The 13,719-nt window shown below is 46.6% G+C and overlaps 1 protein-coding gene across 1 annotated transcript in view; it reads left to right on the top strand.

Moving 5' to 3' along the window:
* LOC117047988 (protein transport protein Sec16B-like) overlaps positions 1–13,719 on the top strand; it is a 54,742-nt gene that overhangs the window by 11,927 nt on the left and 29,096 nt on the right. The window contains exons 8-14 of the mRNA XM_033151266.1: positions 41–102; positions 2,088–2,223; positions 3,350–3,580; positions 6,573–6,670; positions 7,756–7,837; positions 10,357–10,474; positions 12,068–12,179. Coding sequence (XP_033007157.1) covers positions 41–102; positions 2,088–2,223; positions 3,350–3,580; positions 6,573–6,670; positions 7,756–7,837; positions 10,357–10,474; positions 12,068–12,179 — 839 coding nt within the window. The remainder of the gene's footprint in view (positions 1–40; positions 103–2,087; positions 2,224–3,349; positions 3,581–6,572; positions 6,671–7,755; positions 7,838–10,356; positions 10,475–12,067; positions 12,180–13,719) is intronic.

Raw genomic sequence — 13,719 nt, 5'->3', positions numbered from 1 at the left:
ATCCGAATCCCACTCAATGACTCTTTTCCTTGTTTTCCAGTTGATCCTACATGATACAGCTGAGCAGGAAGCCTTGAGAATCTTCCCAGGACCTCTGATCAGGTACATGACCTCTGAAAGAGTACAACTTGAGGTGTTTTTTTGTCTTAATTTTTTTTTATTAAAGATTTTCTTGATTTACAAAAGTGTGTGCAATGTCTCTCTCGTATTTTTTCCATGTAACGTTTTTACAAATCAGTTTTGGTTGTTGAGACATTAGGGAGAGAAGGGGGAAAGGAGGTGGTGGGATTGGGGAATGGGTGAGGTGAGGTGACAATGTTTCTATTTTCCTTAATATATATAGGGTTTGGTGTCAGTGTTGATTGTGTTGGTTCTCTGTTGTTCGCTTGTGTATCTTTGGCAGTGAGAGAGGTCGGGATTGGTGTAGGGCGTGATTGTTCATTTGTGGTTGGCTGTGGTGATCTTTGGTTTCCTGTGTGAGTGGGGTTGGTGGGTGTTTTGGATCAGGTTAGCCATATTGATTTGTATGCTGTTGGTAGATTTTTGTCATTGCATTGTTGGGCTGTGTGTGTGATGAAGGGGAACCATACTGGGGTGAAGGTGTCTTCTTCTGTTTGTCCCCGTGTCAGTTTCAGGTTACTGGTTAGTTTTTCTAGTAGGGCTGTTTCCCATACTACTTGGTACCATTGGTCCATGTTTCCAGTGAACCACCCCAGAATTGGTCTTACTAAACATCTTCCAAGACAATAATGCCCACTTACAACACAAAGAACTCATAATCCATCTACTCTCAGCAGCCAGAAACAACTTGAGTTTTCATTCTCCATCGTAGCCCCGAGGCGGCCCTACACTGAAGCAAGCTGAGACATCCCAGGCAACAGACTCTGGATGTTATTGATGGGTAGCAAAATGGGAGTCAGGGGGTCTGACTCATGGGGCGCTATGTACCAGGGTGTTCAGCTGTGCAAGCCCCACTGAAATGAATAGGAGCTGTTCTAGAGCACACTAACCCTCCTTTGCAGCTCTTCTTTGTTTTCTTCTGACAGGGAAACTGCCCAGTGAATTATGTCCTTTGTCAATCAGAGGAAGGGTGCCGGTTGGATTTTCTGTTTCAGGCATTAGAGTAGCCTGAAGAAAGTGTTTCATTTCTGCCATTTGGGCTGCAGGAGGCTATTTTAACATGTTGTACAGGTCACAGTACAACAACTGAGCGTCCTTTCGGCTTTGGCCCAGCCGCATCATCAGCTCTGAATCTACTTGTACTTGTCCTCCGCTCTTCCCCAGTAGCATGTTGGACGCCTTCCGACCTGAGGGGCTCATCTTCCAGCGTCATATCTTTTATATGCCTGTTGTCTTTGTCCATGGAGTTTTCTTGGCAGGGATACTGGAGTGGCTTGCCAGTTCCTCCTCCAGGTGGATCACGTTTGGTCCAAACTCTCCACTATGACCTGTCCATCTTGACCTGTCCATAGCTTCCCTGAGTAATTCAAGCCCCTTCGCCACGACAAGGCAGTGATCCATGAAGGGGCTAATTATATGGGATTAGAATAAAAAGTTGAGGGTGAGGGAAGGTGGAAATAAAAGCCTCCCCCCAGTAGTTATCATGGTGAATGCTCTCTTAAACTGTCGTTCTTATTTGATTCTCCTCACACCAGCACCTGGGCAAAAGCCAGAGCGTTTGCTTATGCATTCAAATTATTGCATTGAATGCTGAGTTGTCGAGAAGGGTGCTCTGTCACTGTTTTCAGGACAGATTCAGTCACGTAGCTACACATTCAGGTTGCACAGTTACAGTTGATTAGGAGGTCTTGCACAGTGAGCCAACTTACCTGCAGAATTGGACTTTTTGCAGTAAGGAAAGTGACGGGGAAAACACCCCGGAAAGTTGTGGGATAATACTTGCTTCAACAGGAGTGTGTGGGTGCGTTCATTTTGGAGGGGTCACGTCAAAACCTTTGGAAATGTTATATAGCAGGGATGGGGAATCTTGCTCTCCACAGCCCCCCAAACCTCCAAATCTACCCAGTCCTCGAGATCTGGGCCACCTATGGATCTAAAAGTCCTTGCGCCCCTTTCTGCTCTTCCAGGGAGGATCTGCACAAGGTGGACGTAATGACGTTTTGTCAGCGCAGAGCAGCTGTGGGCTGTGACCTGGACTCCAGCCGAAGCAGAGATTCCGCCCTGCTTTGGAAACTTCTCCTCCTCCTTTGCCGGCAGAACGGGGTGTGTATCTCCTACGGGGCGAATCTTTGCGGAGAGAAGTTAGATAGCCTGGTTAGCATACCCCCTTGTGGTGCAAGATTTCACCGACTTCCTCTGCTTAGACTTCACCTTTATTCCCCCCAATTACTTTTGCAACTGATATCTGATGTCTTCCTTGGTGTTGGAGTCTGTATGTGCAATGTGGACCCAGACCTCTGGGAAGTGAGTGCAGGTTCCCATCGATTTTGGGAGGATTTCTCAATGTTTGGTGTCCTTAAAGGTAAAGGTAAAGGGACCTCTGACCGTTAAGTCCAGTCGCGGACAACTCTGGGGTTGCGGCGCTCATCTCGCTTTATTGGCCGAGGGAGCCGGCTTTTGTCCAAAGATAGCTTCCGGGTCATGTGGCCAGCATGACTAAGCTGCTTCTGGTGAACCAGAGCAGCGCACAGAAACACCGTTTACCTTCCCGCTGGGGTGGTACCTATTTATCTACTTGCACTTTGACATGCTTTCAACTGCTAGGTGGGCAGGAGCTGGGACCGAGCAACGGGAGCTCACCCCGTCACGGGGATTCGATCCGCCTACATACTGATTGGCTCAGTGGTTTAACCCACAGTGCCACCTGGGTCCTTACGTTACCCTTATTTTCCCAAAAAGCATAGAAGAAAGAGCATGGTATTTGCTCTTCCTTCTCAAGTGTTCAGCTTTGAGGTCTGGCAGACCTTTTGGCCTTTTCCGGTAAAACCTGAAATAAATTTGAATCGTGTGCAGCATGAACTTGAAACTGTCGATCCTACGTTTTATATTCAAAATGTCAGAAGTGTTCAAATGTCACCTTTATTTCCATTTTTTAAGGAGAGGGTTTGACGTAATTGGCACCATGCAATATGCATGTCTATTTAACAATCTATCCTGCTCTTCACCGGTCAAGACCCATAAAACATTATGCAAATAAATAAAATAAATCAAAGATGCAAGCTGTTCAGAAAAGAACGCATAGCAGTTTGAGAATTGGTGTAGGGTCAGGACACAAGTTTCAGGAGTTTGAGCTGTTTGTTGTCCAACTAGGTAGATTTGTAAAATTTGCAATGTTTGCAATTACGCCTGAATCCTGTAGCTGCTGTGCTTTCTCCTCGACCCTTTGCAGTCTATGGTGGGCTCTGATACAGCTGAGCTGCTGATGCAAGACAGCCGGTGTCGGGAAAGGTACAAAAGGCAAGAGCCAGCAGCCAACCTGATCAACCTGACGGATGAGGAGTGGCCAGTACAGGGCTGTGGGACTCCAGACCTTCTCACTGGGGAGATTGTCCCAAGTGCCGGCACACCAGAGCAAATTGTGGAGAAGTTCACCAAACTCCTCTTCTACGGCAGGAAAAAAGTAAGCTGAAAGCTTATGTCTTCTGCGGCAAGTTTTGTGGGTTTAATGCACAGTAAACGGCCTGGATCGCACGCATACACATATCCCATTTGCATCAAATGATCTGTGTCTGAGCCATCACACATTAATGCAATTCTGGGCTGCATCAATAGGAGTATAGCATCTAGATCAAGGGAAGTAATAGTACCACTGTATTCTGCTCTGGTCAGACCTCACCTGGAGTACTGTGTCCAGTTCTGGGCACCACAGTTCAAGAAGGATACTGACAAGCTGGAACGTGTCCAGAAGAGGGCAACCAAAATGGTCAAAGGCCTGGAAACGATGCCTTATGAGGAACGGCTTAGGGAGCTGAGTATGTTTAGCCTGGAGAAGAGAAGGTTAAGGGGTGATATGATAGCCATGTTCAAATATATCAAAGGATGTCATATAGAGGAGGGAGAAAGGTTGTTTTCTGCTGCTCCAGAGAAGCGGACACGGGGCAATGGATTCAAACTACAAGAAAGAAGATTCCACCTAAACATTAGGAAGAACTTCCTGACAGTGAGAGCTGTCCGACAGTGGAATTTGCTGCCAAGGAGTGTGGTGGAGTCTCCTTCTTTGGAGGTCTTTAAGCGGAGGCTTGACAGCCATCTGTCAGGAATGCTTTGATGGTGTTTCCTGCTTGGCAGGGGGTTGGACTGGATGGCCATTGGGGTCTCTTCCAACTCTATGATTCTATGATTCTATAATCACTGCAGCACAGAAGCCGCTTCTGCTACAGCAACATTCACACCAGAAAAAAATCAGTGCATGCCCGTTACTTTTCAGTGGTGGCCTCCCTTACAGCGTTGCTTGGAAGTATCATTGAAAAGCAAAGCACTGTGTAAAAACGGTTAACTTTGGTTGTGCTTTGTGTACAGAATGCCCCGGGTTCTCTTCTTGGCACCTTTTACCAAGGATTTGAGGTAGCAGAGCTTGGAAATACCTCTCTCTGAGACCTTGGGTGTAGTGTGGTGAAGTGGTTAAGAGCGGTAGACTCGTAATCTGGGGAACCGGGTTTGTGTCTCCACTCCTCCACATGCAGCTGCTGGGTGACCTTGGGCTAGTCACACTCCTCTGAAGTCTCTCAGCCCCACTCACCTCACAGAGTGTTTGTTGTGGGGGAGGAAGGGAAAGGAGGATGTTAGCCGCTTTGAGACTCCTTCGGGTAGTGAAAAGCGGGATATCAAATCCAAACTCTTCTTCTTCTTCTTAGAATCATAGAATCATAGAGTTGGAAGAGACCACAAGGGCCATCCAGTCCAACCCCCTGCCAAGCAGGAAACACCATCAAAGCATGCCTGACAGATGGCTGTCAAGCCTCTGCTTAAAGAGGCTTCTTCTTGGGTAGCCGCTGGCAGTCAAAGCAGACAACCCTGAGCTAGAAATACCCAATGGCCTGATGCCCAACGACATCTTCATAATTTGTTAGCTTGTTTTGTAAATAACTCTCTTGTTAAATTTTAAGAAGCACTTACGTTTTTACATCTATGAAACAGCATCTGTTTACAATTATGCGATACAGAAATAATAAAGCAAAAAGTTATTAAATACAGAAAAAAGGGCGCTGGTCAGAGCACATTATACAGTTTTTATGAAGAGAAGATTAAAGCATTGTATGTTGAATAGACATATTGGTGTACATAGGAAATGGAGGAGGCAGATACAGGGATTGTCAAATGTATTTTATTGAATCATCCCTAGTCTTTTGGGTGCTGGATGTGGATTTAAGTTATGTGAATCATTTTTAACATACATAATAAAATTGTACCACATCACAAATAATTTCTGTTTTGCTTTGCCCTCTTGCCACTCTTAATTGGTATTTTCCAGTAAGGCTATCTCCCACGCTTTGTTGAAGCATGATAAAAGGTTAGCCCCAACTAAGTCTTTCCAGTGTCTGGTGATAACAGGCCTGGCTCTCTACAATGAGAAGGTACATCTCCATTTCCAAATAAATTTGTAAGTGCCGTCTGGGGAGAAAGAGTAAATGTATACTTGTCCCTTGAAAAATTAAAATCCAGAATGCTTGTATTTTGGCACAGGGCCACCACAAATGCATGTGGGTACCTGTTTATTGGCATTCACGTTAGCATCTTGGCGAGGAAGAGGGAGCCATGTATGCCAGCTTCATAATTTCATATGAAGGAGTGGACATAGAGCATTCCAGTCTTTTCCCAGTGCTTCTCTTGGACTTTCTGTCCATCATTGATGCCCCTGCCTCAGGTCGACCAATGTCTTCTCTGTGGAACTCAGTGGTGGCCTCTGACCTCTAAGCTGGGGGAATGTTTAGGAGTGTGGATGAGTATATATTATTTTATATATATCATCCCAGCTTGTGTGAGCAAGCTCCAAACTTAGCAGAGTCACATTCCCTTTTAAAACACAGCAGAAAATGGTTGCATAGGCTTGCTAAAGCCTCTATAAGAAATATATATTCCTGGTATATTCCCCTTGTTTCCTCTTAAAAGCAAAGACACAACAAAGTACTGATTATAAGATATAAAAGTTTACTTACATTCATCCATGAGTTACAGTACAGGCTCAAAGAGGCAGATAAGCTTAGATAAATATATTTACATGTGGTGAAGCTGATTCCATAGGGGAACAGGCTTCACCTCTGCTTCTCTCAGCTGCAAGCTGCAAGCTGAGAGAGAGCACCCTGCTTGTTCAAAAGACGAGGCAAAATGGGGAGTCTTCTTTGGGTTCTTGTTCCCAGGTAAGACCACACCTACTTCTGGTTCCTGTAACTCAGTCCAGGTAAACAGGAAGTTAAGCCTGGAGGACTGAGTTACCTTCATGTCCACTCTAGCAGTGTTGTGTTTGGCTGCTCTGTATTTACATCCCACATAAGCTAGCCCTTCTCTGCACAGTCCCTTCTACTGGCTTCTGTTTCTTAGCAATGCTGGAGTGTGTCAGAATACAGGGGAGTTTGCTGGAATGTCGAGAGCTGGCTGTTTCTTGTTTCTTGCAGGAAGCTCTGGATTGGGCCATGAGAAACCATCTGTGGGGCCATGCTCTCTTTCTATCAAGCAAGATGGACCCGAGGACCTATAGCTGGGTCGTGAGTGGGTATGTAGCACCCACTACCACAAAATCGTATCAGTGCACTTTTCTCGGGATTTCAGCAGGGCCGGCCCTAACATTAGGGGGAATGAGGCAACAAATGCTGGTTTGTGCAGAAAAGTGCTGGGACATGTTGGAGGACAGAGGCCTGCTCTGCATCTTGTAAGCTAGCTGTTGTCCTCAGGTGTGGTGGAAAAGCAATGCAAAAGTTCAACTGTCAGTCAACTTCAGTGTGTGTGTGTGTGTGTGTGTGTGTGTGAATGAGGGCAACACCTTGTCCGTCAATTCAGGCAACAGAATGTCTTAGACCAGCCAAGCATTTCATCACTTGCCAAGTCTATTAACAGGTGGGTAGCCGTGTTGGTCTGCCATAGTCGAAGCAAAATATCAAATTCTTTCCAGTAGCACCTTAGAGACCAACTGAGTTTGTTCTTGGTATGAGCTTTCGTGCGCATGCACACTTCTTCAGATACACTGAAACGGAAGTCACCAGATCCTTAAATATAGTGAGGGAGTGGGGAGGGGTATTACTCAGAAGGGTGGTGGGAATGGGTGATCAGCTGATAGGTGTGGAAAACCTGTTGACGACTCTTAACGGCTGCAATTAGTCTTGCAGGGAAAGGCAAGGGGTGAGATGGCTAAAGATAGCTTTGTCATGTATAATGAGATAAGAATCCAATGTCTTTGTTCAGACCAGGTTTCTCCATGGTTTTAAGTTTGGTGATTAGTTGCAATTCAGCCACTTCTCTTTCCAGTCTATTTCTGAAATTTCTTTGTATTAAGACAGCTACTTTGAGATCTTTTATAGAATGTCCTGGGAGATTGAAGTGTTCTCCTACTGGTTTCTCTGTCTTGTGATTCCTGATATCAGATTTATGTCCATTTATCCTTTGGCGTAGGGTTTGGCCTGTTTGTCCAATATAGAGAGCTGAAGGGCACTGTTGGCATTTGATTGCATACACAATGTTGGAAGATGAGCAATTAAATAGTCCTGAGATGGTATGTTTGATGTTGTTGGGGCCAGTAATGGTGTTGTCCGGGTTTATGTGGCAGCAAGTCTATTAAAAATGCTTTCTTCCATCTTGTTGCAGGTTCACTAGCACTCTGGCCTTCAACGACCCCCTACAAACGCTTTTCCAGCTCCTGTCTGGAAGGATACCTCAGGCATCCCTGGTACTGATTTCAGCTGCCTTTTCTGCCTAAGTATCTTGTCTGCATCTAGGATCAACCATCTGAACCTGTCAGGGCTGGTGGTCCAGGATAGACAACCCCAGGGCAGTTTAGACTAAGGAGCCAAGCCCCAAACAGCGGCTTGATAGGACCAGGTGGAAACCTCTTTGGTCCCTTGTGTCACCTGATCTTTGCTGAACTGGTAGCTAACTACCTACAGCAGTAGCAGTCTAGCAAAGCGGAGACCAGGACAGCAGTTCTGGGTGGCTTCCAAGTGCTGTGTGTTGCTTGTTCCTGTTTGCTAGGGTCGCTGCTTTGAGACCCGCTGGCAAGCCCAGTGTCAGCTCTGGGTGAAGACCCACTCCATTTCTAAGGAGGTTTATTCTAGAGAAATTATTGGCCAGTTTCCCCCCCCCCACACCTCTTGTGTGCTCCTCTGCTTTGCCCCTCCTGCTGCCTCTGAAAAGCAAAGGCTGCCACCTGAAGGTGCTTTAATTCCATAGTCCAAACAAAATAAAAAATTCTTTCCAGTAGCACCTTAGAGACCAACTGAGTTTGTTCTTGGTATGAGCTTTCGTGTGCATGCACACTTCTTCAGATACAGTGTGCATGCACACGAAAGCTCATACCAAGAACAAACTCAGTTGGTCTCTAAGGTGCTACTGGAAAGAATTTTTTATTTTGTTTCGACTATGGCAGACCAACACGGCTACCCACCTGTAACTTTAATTCCATAGTTAGGAGCTGTTATTGTTGCCCGCATGCCATTCAGTTAAGTGTCCACAAGACTCTGCTGGCACAAAAAGGTTGCTGTTACAGTGTATGAAAACCAACCTCCCACCATTCACTGTAAGGATACCTGCATTTTAGCTGTCTGGGTAGATGGAATCTAGCTAATTTCCTAGATTCCATCCATCCATCCATCTATCCTAACAATCAATTAAAATGCAGGTATCCTACGGGTGAATGGTGATGAGCTGGAATGTGATGTTCTGTTATGCGGTGGAAAGAAGAGGAAGGGCATGGGAAGAGCTCAACGGGCAAATTTAATTCACCTCATGTGCCAAAACCTGACATTCACACAAGGGGGATTGTTTGCTTATTGTTTATAGTTTGCGTCCTGGCCAAAGCTCTTTGAGCATTTAAGAATATCATTTTTATGCAAAACCACCAGCTGCAAAATGCTGTTCTGTAGATCAGTCGATCGACAGCACCGAGGCGGGGCTACAGACACTTATTTCCCAGCTTCTTCCAGCCCAGGTTAGGAATCCGGATGGGGCAGGTTGGCATTTTGCAGGTGTAGGTCCCGGAAGCCAATTACTGGGACTAGGCACTTGAGCAGGTGCCCACCAGGCAACGCACACTGCTTTGTTGACCAGGCAAGTGCGGAAGGACAAGGCTTTTCTGCGCGTTAGAAAAATCTTGGCTAACGAAGAAGAAGCTTCGTTTTGCCCGCCGGTCCTACGATCTGATTCTGCACTTGCAGCCCCCTTCTGTGCCTGAGGAGGGGTTCCACGCCTGCATGCACACAGTCTCATGGCCCAGCCCCAGAAGTTGCCAGTCCAAGCTCCAGCATCCGTGGGAGGGCGACCTGATCCAGATACGTCCGGTACAGCATTCTGCCTGTAGACATCTCCCATCTTCCTTTCTGCTGGAACCGGTGGAAAGGAAAGCGCAGCACACTGTTGTCCAGGCTTTGTCTCCTCTCCCATGGCAGGGCATGGTTCCACAAAATCGCTGGTGGTGGAGATAGAGACAAACCAGGCAGGTAGGCCCAAGAACCTTATCCTAAGGGCCAGGATGCCTTGTCCCAAGGTGAAACCCTGACTCAAGTCTGTAGCTGCAGCTTGATTGCTAGGCATGGAGAGCAGCGCTGCGTAATGTGAGGGATGACATTTTGACATCCGTTTATGGTTCTCTTGCTGAGGCATAAGCCTATGTGGAATAGACAGTGGGGGCAAGCAGTTGGCTTTTGTTTTGGCAGTGCTTCCTTTTTGCTCCTGGGGGGCGCTGTCATGCGCCGGCTCCACCGCCCGATTTGCCTTTGCTGCAGAGTCTAAGGGGAAGATCCAGCTGTTCCGGGCAGCAGGTTTCCTGGCAGCGTTCTGAAGCTTCTGCCCTAGGCCTTGTCTCATGGCAGGGCCTGTCCTGCGAAGGAAAGTCCCACAGAGGCGCAAGTTTAGTAACGATGTGCTGACGGCGTTGCACAAAGTTCTTCATCTGTTGGATGCTAGCATGGAGGCAGCAGTGTGGGTATATATGTTTATAGCTACAATATTCTCCTAAGGACAAAAGCCTTGGATTTGCTCCAGGACTCAAGCATTTGAATCCTTTCCTTTTCCATTCTCTGCTGAACTTGTGAACTGAAGCGAGGCAAATCTCCTGAAAAGGCAATCTCATGTGGAAACGTCTATTCTGTTTCTTAAACGTTGAGCAAAGTTGAATGCATTTTAATGTTTCATGCATTTTGCGTCCTGATTTTTCCCCCTCCCTTTTTTCCTCCCTCCCCTCTTCGAACGCAGTGCTGCGCCGATGAGAAATGGGGCGACTGGAGGCCACATCTGGCTGCTATCCTGTCCAACCGAGTGGGAGAGGCGGATCTGAACTCCAGAGCCATTGTCACCATGGGAGAGACGCTGGGTGAGGAGACCCGCCAAGGACCAACAATGTTCTTAAGCCACGAGAGCAGGGCGGCTGCTTCCCACTCCGCTCCAGCTTCATAGGAACGGAGGGATCGTGAGGAAGCGGTGGGGGCCACTAGGGAAGAACCACAGGGACAGGGCCCAGGCCTAACTTTGGATACTGGAAAAAGTGGAAAGGTTGCAAGGACTCAGGCCAGGACGGCAAATTCCAGTTACAACGATTGTTAACTCCAGGACAAGGCCCTGTTTTATTTATTCTTCTTCAGCTATCGTTTCTTAGTTTACAATTGTTGTAACTGGAATTTGTTTTATACTTTCAACAACAAAAATAGAGAAAACTATTGTTGATTGCCGTCCTGGCCTGAGTCCTTGCAACCTTTCTACTTTATTTCCTGCATTCTCCAAGGACTCCAATTTTCTAACTAACTTTGGATACTAGCACCATTCTTCCCATGGGAATCCCACCTATCCCATGTTCTCCCTCCATTTCTCCCTCTATTGTTCATTTATATAAAATTTGGGCTGGTGTGGCGATTAGCATTGTTGGAGAAACTTATGCGGCAAAACAGGCTATGCAGGGTTAATGATGAAAACCGACAACACTTGCTAGGAGGGTTATAACAGGAGACCACTGGTCTCTCAGCTCCATTATTGGACTGGTTGGAGACACTGACTCAGGACCGCTATAGTCACCTTGGGCAATATTTAGCCATAGCCGCATTGGGTCCTGCTTCCCACGGTGGATTTTGACGCTAACATTCCCCATGGAGTTTGCGAACTGGGTGTTGTGCTCGTGTTTTATCTGTTAGAGATTTCAAAGTGCCTACGTGCAGAAACTCAGCTTATCACCTCTGTAGCAATTACCAGTTGGCTCTGTAGCAATTACCAATTGGCAGAAAGCCAATTTCTGCTCTCTCTCCAGACCCTTAGCAACGGCCTGTGATTGGTCAATGAGTTCCTAAAGAATGAGCTCTGTGTGGTTGGTTGGTTGGTTGGTTGGTTGTTAGTGGTGTACTGAAGGTTGAGAGAGAGAGACAGAGAGGAGAGATTTTATGTTTTGTTTCTTTGATTTGTAAAGTCTGTACATAGTAACTTATGGATACTAGTTGCTTCAATAAATACTGTATATAGTTATCCAAGTGAGTTCCTGAGTTCCTGTGTTGTGCTGTCCAGTTAATGCTCAACAGCCAGAAGCTTCCAGAAAACCTGCGGTTAACTCTGCTGTGTCCAGGACTACGTTATATTCCTGACACTAAATCTTAAGATTATCAGTGTTAGAGATGTAAGGGAGGGAAAACCCTTTTCAAAAACAAAACCTCATATTCCCTGTATTACAGCAGGGGTAGGCTGCAGTGCTTATGATACAATGCATATTGTAATCTATAATAATAATAATAATAATAATAATAATAATAATAATAATAATAATTTATTTATACCCTGCCCATCTGGCTGGGTTTCCCCAGCCACTCTGGGCAGCTTCCAACAAAATATTAAAATGCAATAGTCCGTCAAACATTAAAAGCTTCCCTAAACAGGGAACCCTGTTGTCCTTCCATGATGCAATATGCTCCTCTTTTTACCTATCCAGCTGGAAAAGGATTAACAGAAGCTGCTCACCTCTGCTACCTGGTTGCAAACGTCCCCTTTGGCCACTACGGAGTCAAAACAGACCGCATGGTGTTGCTGGGCAGTAGCCAGAGGTGAGTGAGAACGGAAAGGTCCAACTTAATCAGCAGCGCTTGGCATCCCTGTAGCTCACTTTAGGCATTCAAAACGGCACATTAGCTCAGCGTAACAATGCTGCTCTGAAGCCAGCCAAGATTCCTCCTCTGTTGCAGGCCGGGGGTTCAAAAACAGGAGAGCAGGTGTGTCCTTAAGCCCTTCCAGTGAGGGCATGGCTGTGAGATGAGACAGGCGAGGCAGAAGGACTTTGCAATGTCATGTTGGGTACCGTATAAGGCAAGCTGCTGCTTGCCGAGGGATTATCCGCTATGCTCTTTTGCCAGGCTAACTGATTTTTACTGCATGGTGGCAACTGATACGATAATAGAAGGGATGTAGGAACTAGCTCCAGGCTGCGGGTGGCGCTGTGGGTTAAACCACAGACCCTCCAGGGCTTGCAGATCAGAAGGTCGACTGTTCGAATCCCCGCGATGGTGTGAGCTCCCGTTGCTCGGTCCCTGCTCCTGCTCACCTAGCAGTTTGAAAGCACGTCAAAGTGCAAGTAGATAAATAGGTACCACTCCGGCGGGAAGGTAAACAGCGTTTCCGTGCGCTGCTCTGGTTTGCCAGAAGAGGCTTAGTCATGCTGGCCACATGACCCGGAAACTGTACGCCGGCTTCCTCGGCCAGTAACGCGAGATGAGCACCGCAACCCCAGAGTCGTCCGCGACTGCACCTAATGGTCAGGGGTCCCTTTACCTTTAGGAACTAGCTCCAGCAACCCGTTTTTTAAAGAAAAGAAATCTTTCTGATAGGGTTGAGCGGGAGGGCTAGGGCTATGCATGTATAATTACAGCACAATGCCTGTGCAAACCTACACTCGTTCATTATTTTTCAAGTTCCTGCCCCAAGGCCTAATGCGACATTTCCATCAATAGCCAGATATATGGGCTTGTGTATTGTGGAAATACCAGCTGTGGGCGTGGAGTGCAATGCCTGACCCTGGCCACACGAGGTCACTGTAGCTCTAAACTAATCTTAAATTACGGGATGAACTAAAGCTCACTCTGCCCGCTGTGCAGTATTTAGGAGCCTTGCACGGGAAACTAGATTTACAGCATTTGGCTTATTCCGAAGCTGAGCAGTAGCCAACCAGCAAATCCTGAGATGCCCGTGGTCTACTTGCCATCAACATTCCCACAGCTGTACCAAAGTTACTCTCGCTGGAGTCAGAGTAGAACCAAAACGAAATTTTGCAATATGCTTAAAATCATTACCACCCCCTTCCCCGAATGTGAACTCAACATTTGGCGATTTAACCTTCCTTCCTATTGGGGGGCCCTGTTTCTGATACTGTCAAACTGGTGTACGCACAATAGCGCTGCCATTTATTGCACGTCACCTGTCAAATCTTGTATTTGTTGAGTGTGACACATAAGTCACAGTCCAATTTGACAGTCCAGTCTGCAATTTGATGATTCTCTGTACAAGTGCTTCCATGACCAGTGAGACAGACAAGAGGTTTGGGTTTTCTGCGTCTCCTCAAGTGCCCCACTGAAGCCAGCTTCTCGTAAGTTG

Source organism: Lacerta agilis, chromosome 6, assembly GCF_009819535.1.
Source record: "Lacerta agilis isolate rLacAgi1 chromosome 6, rLacAgi1.pri, whole genome shotgun sequence".
Classification (NCBI taxonomy): Eukaryota; Metazoa; Chordata; class Lepidosauria; order Squamata; family Lacertidae; genus Lacerta; species Lacerta agilis.
Note: the sequence above shows the minus strand (reverse complement) of the source record. Positions and strands in the feature narration are given on the sequence as shown.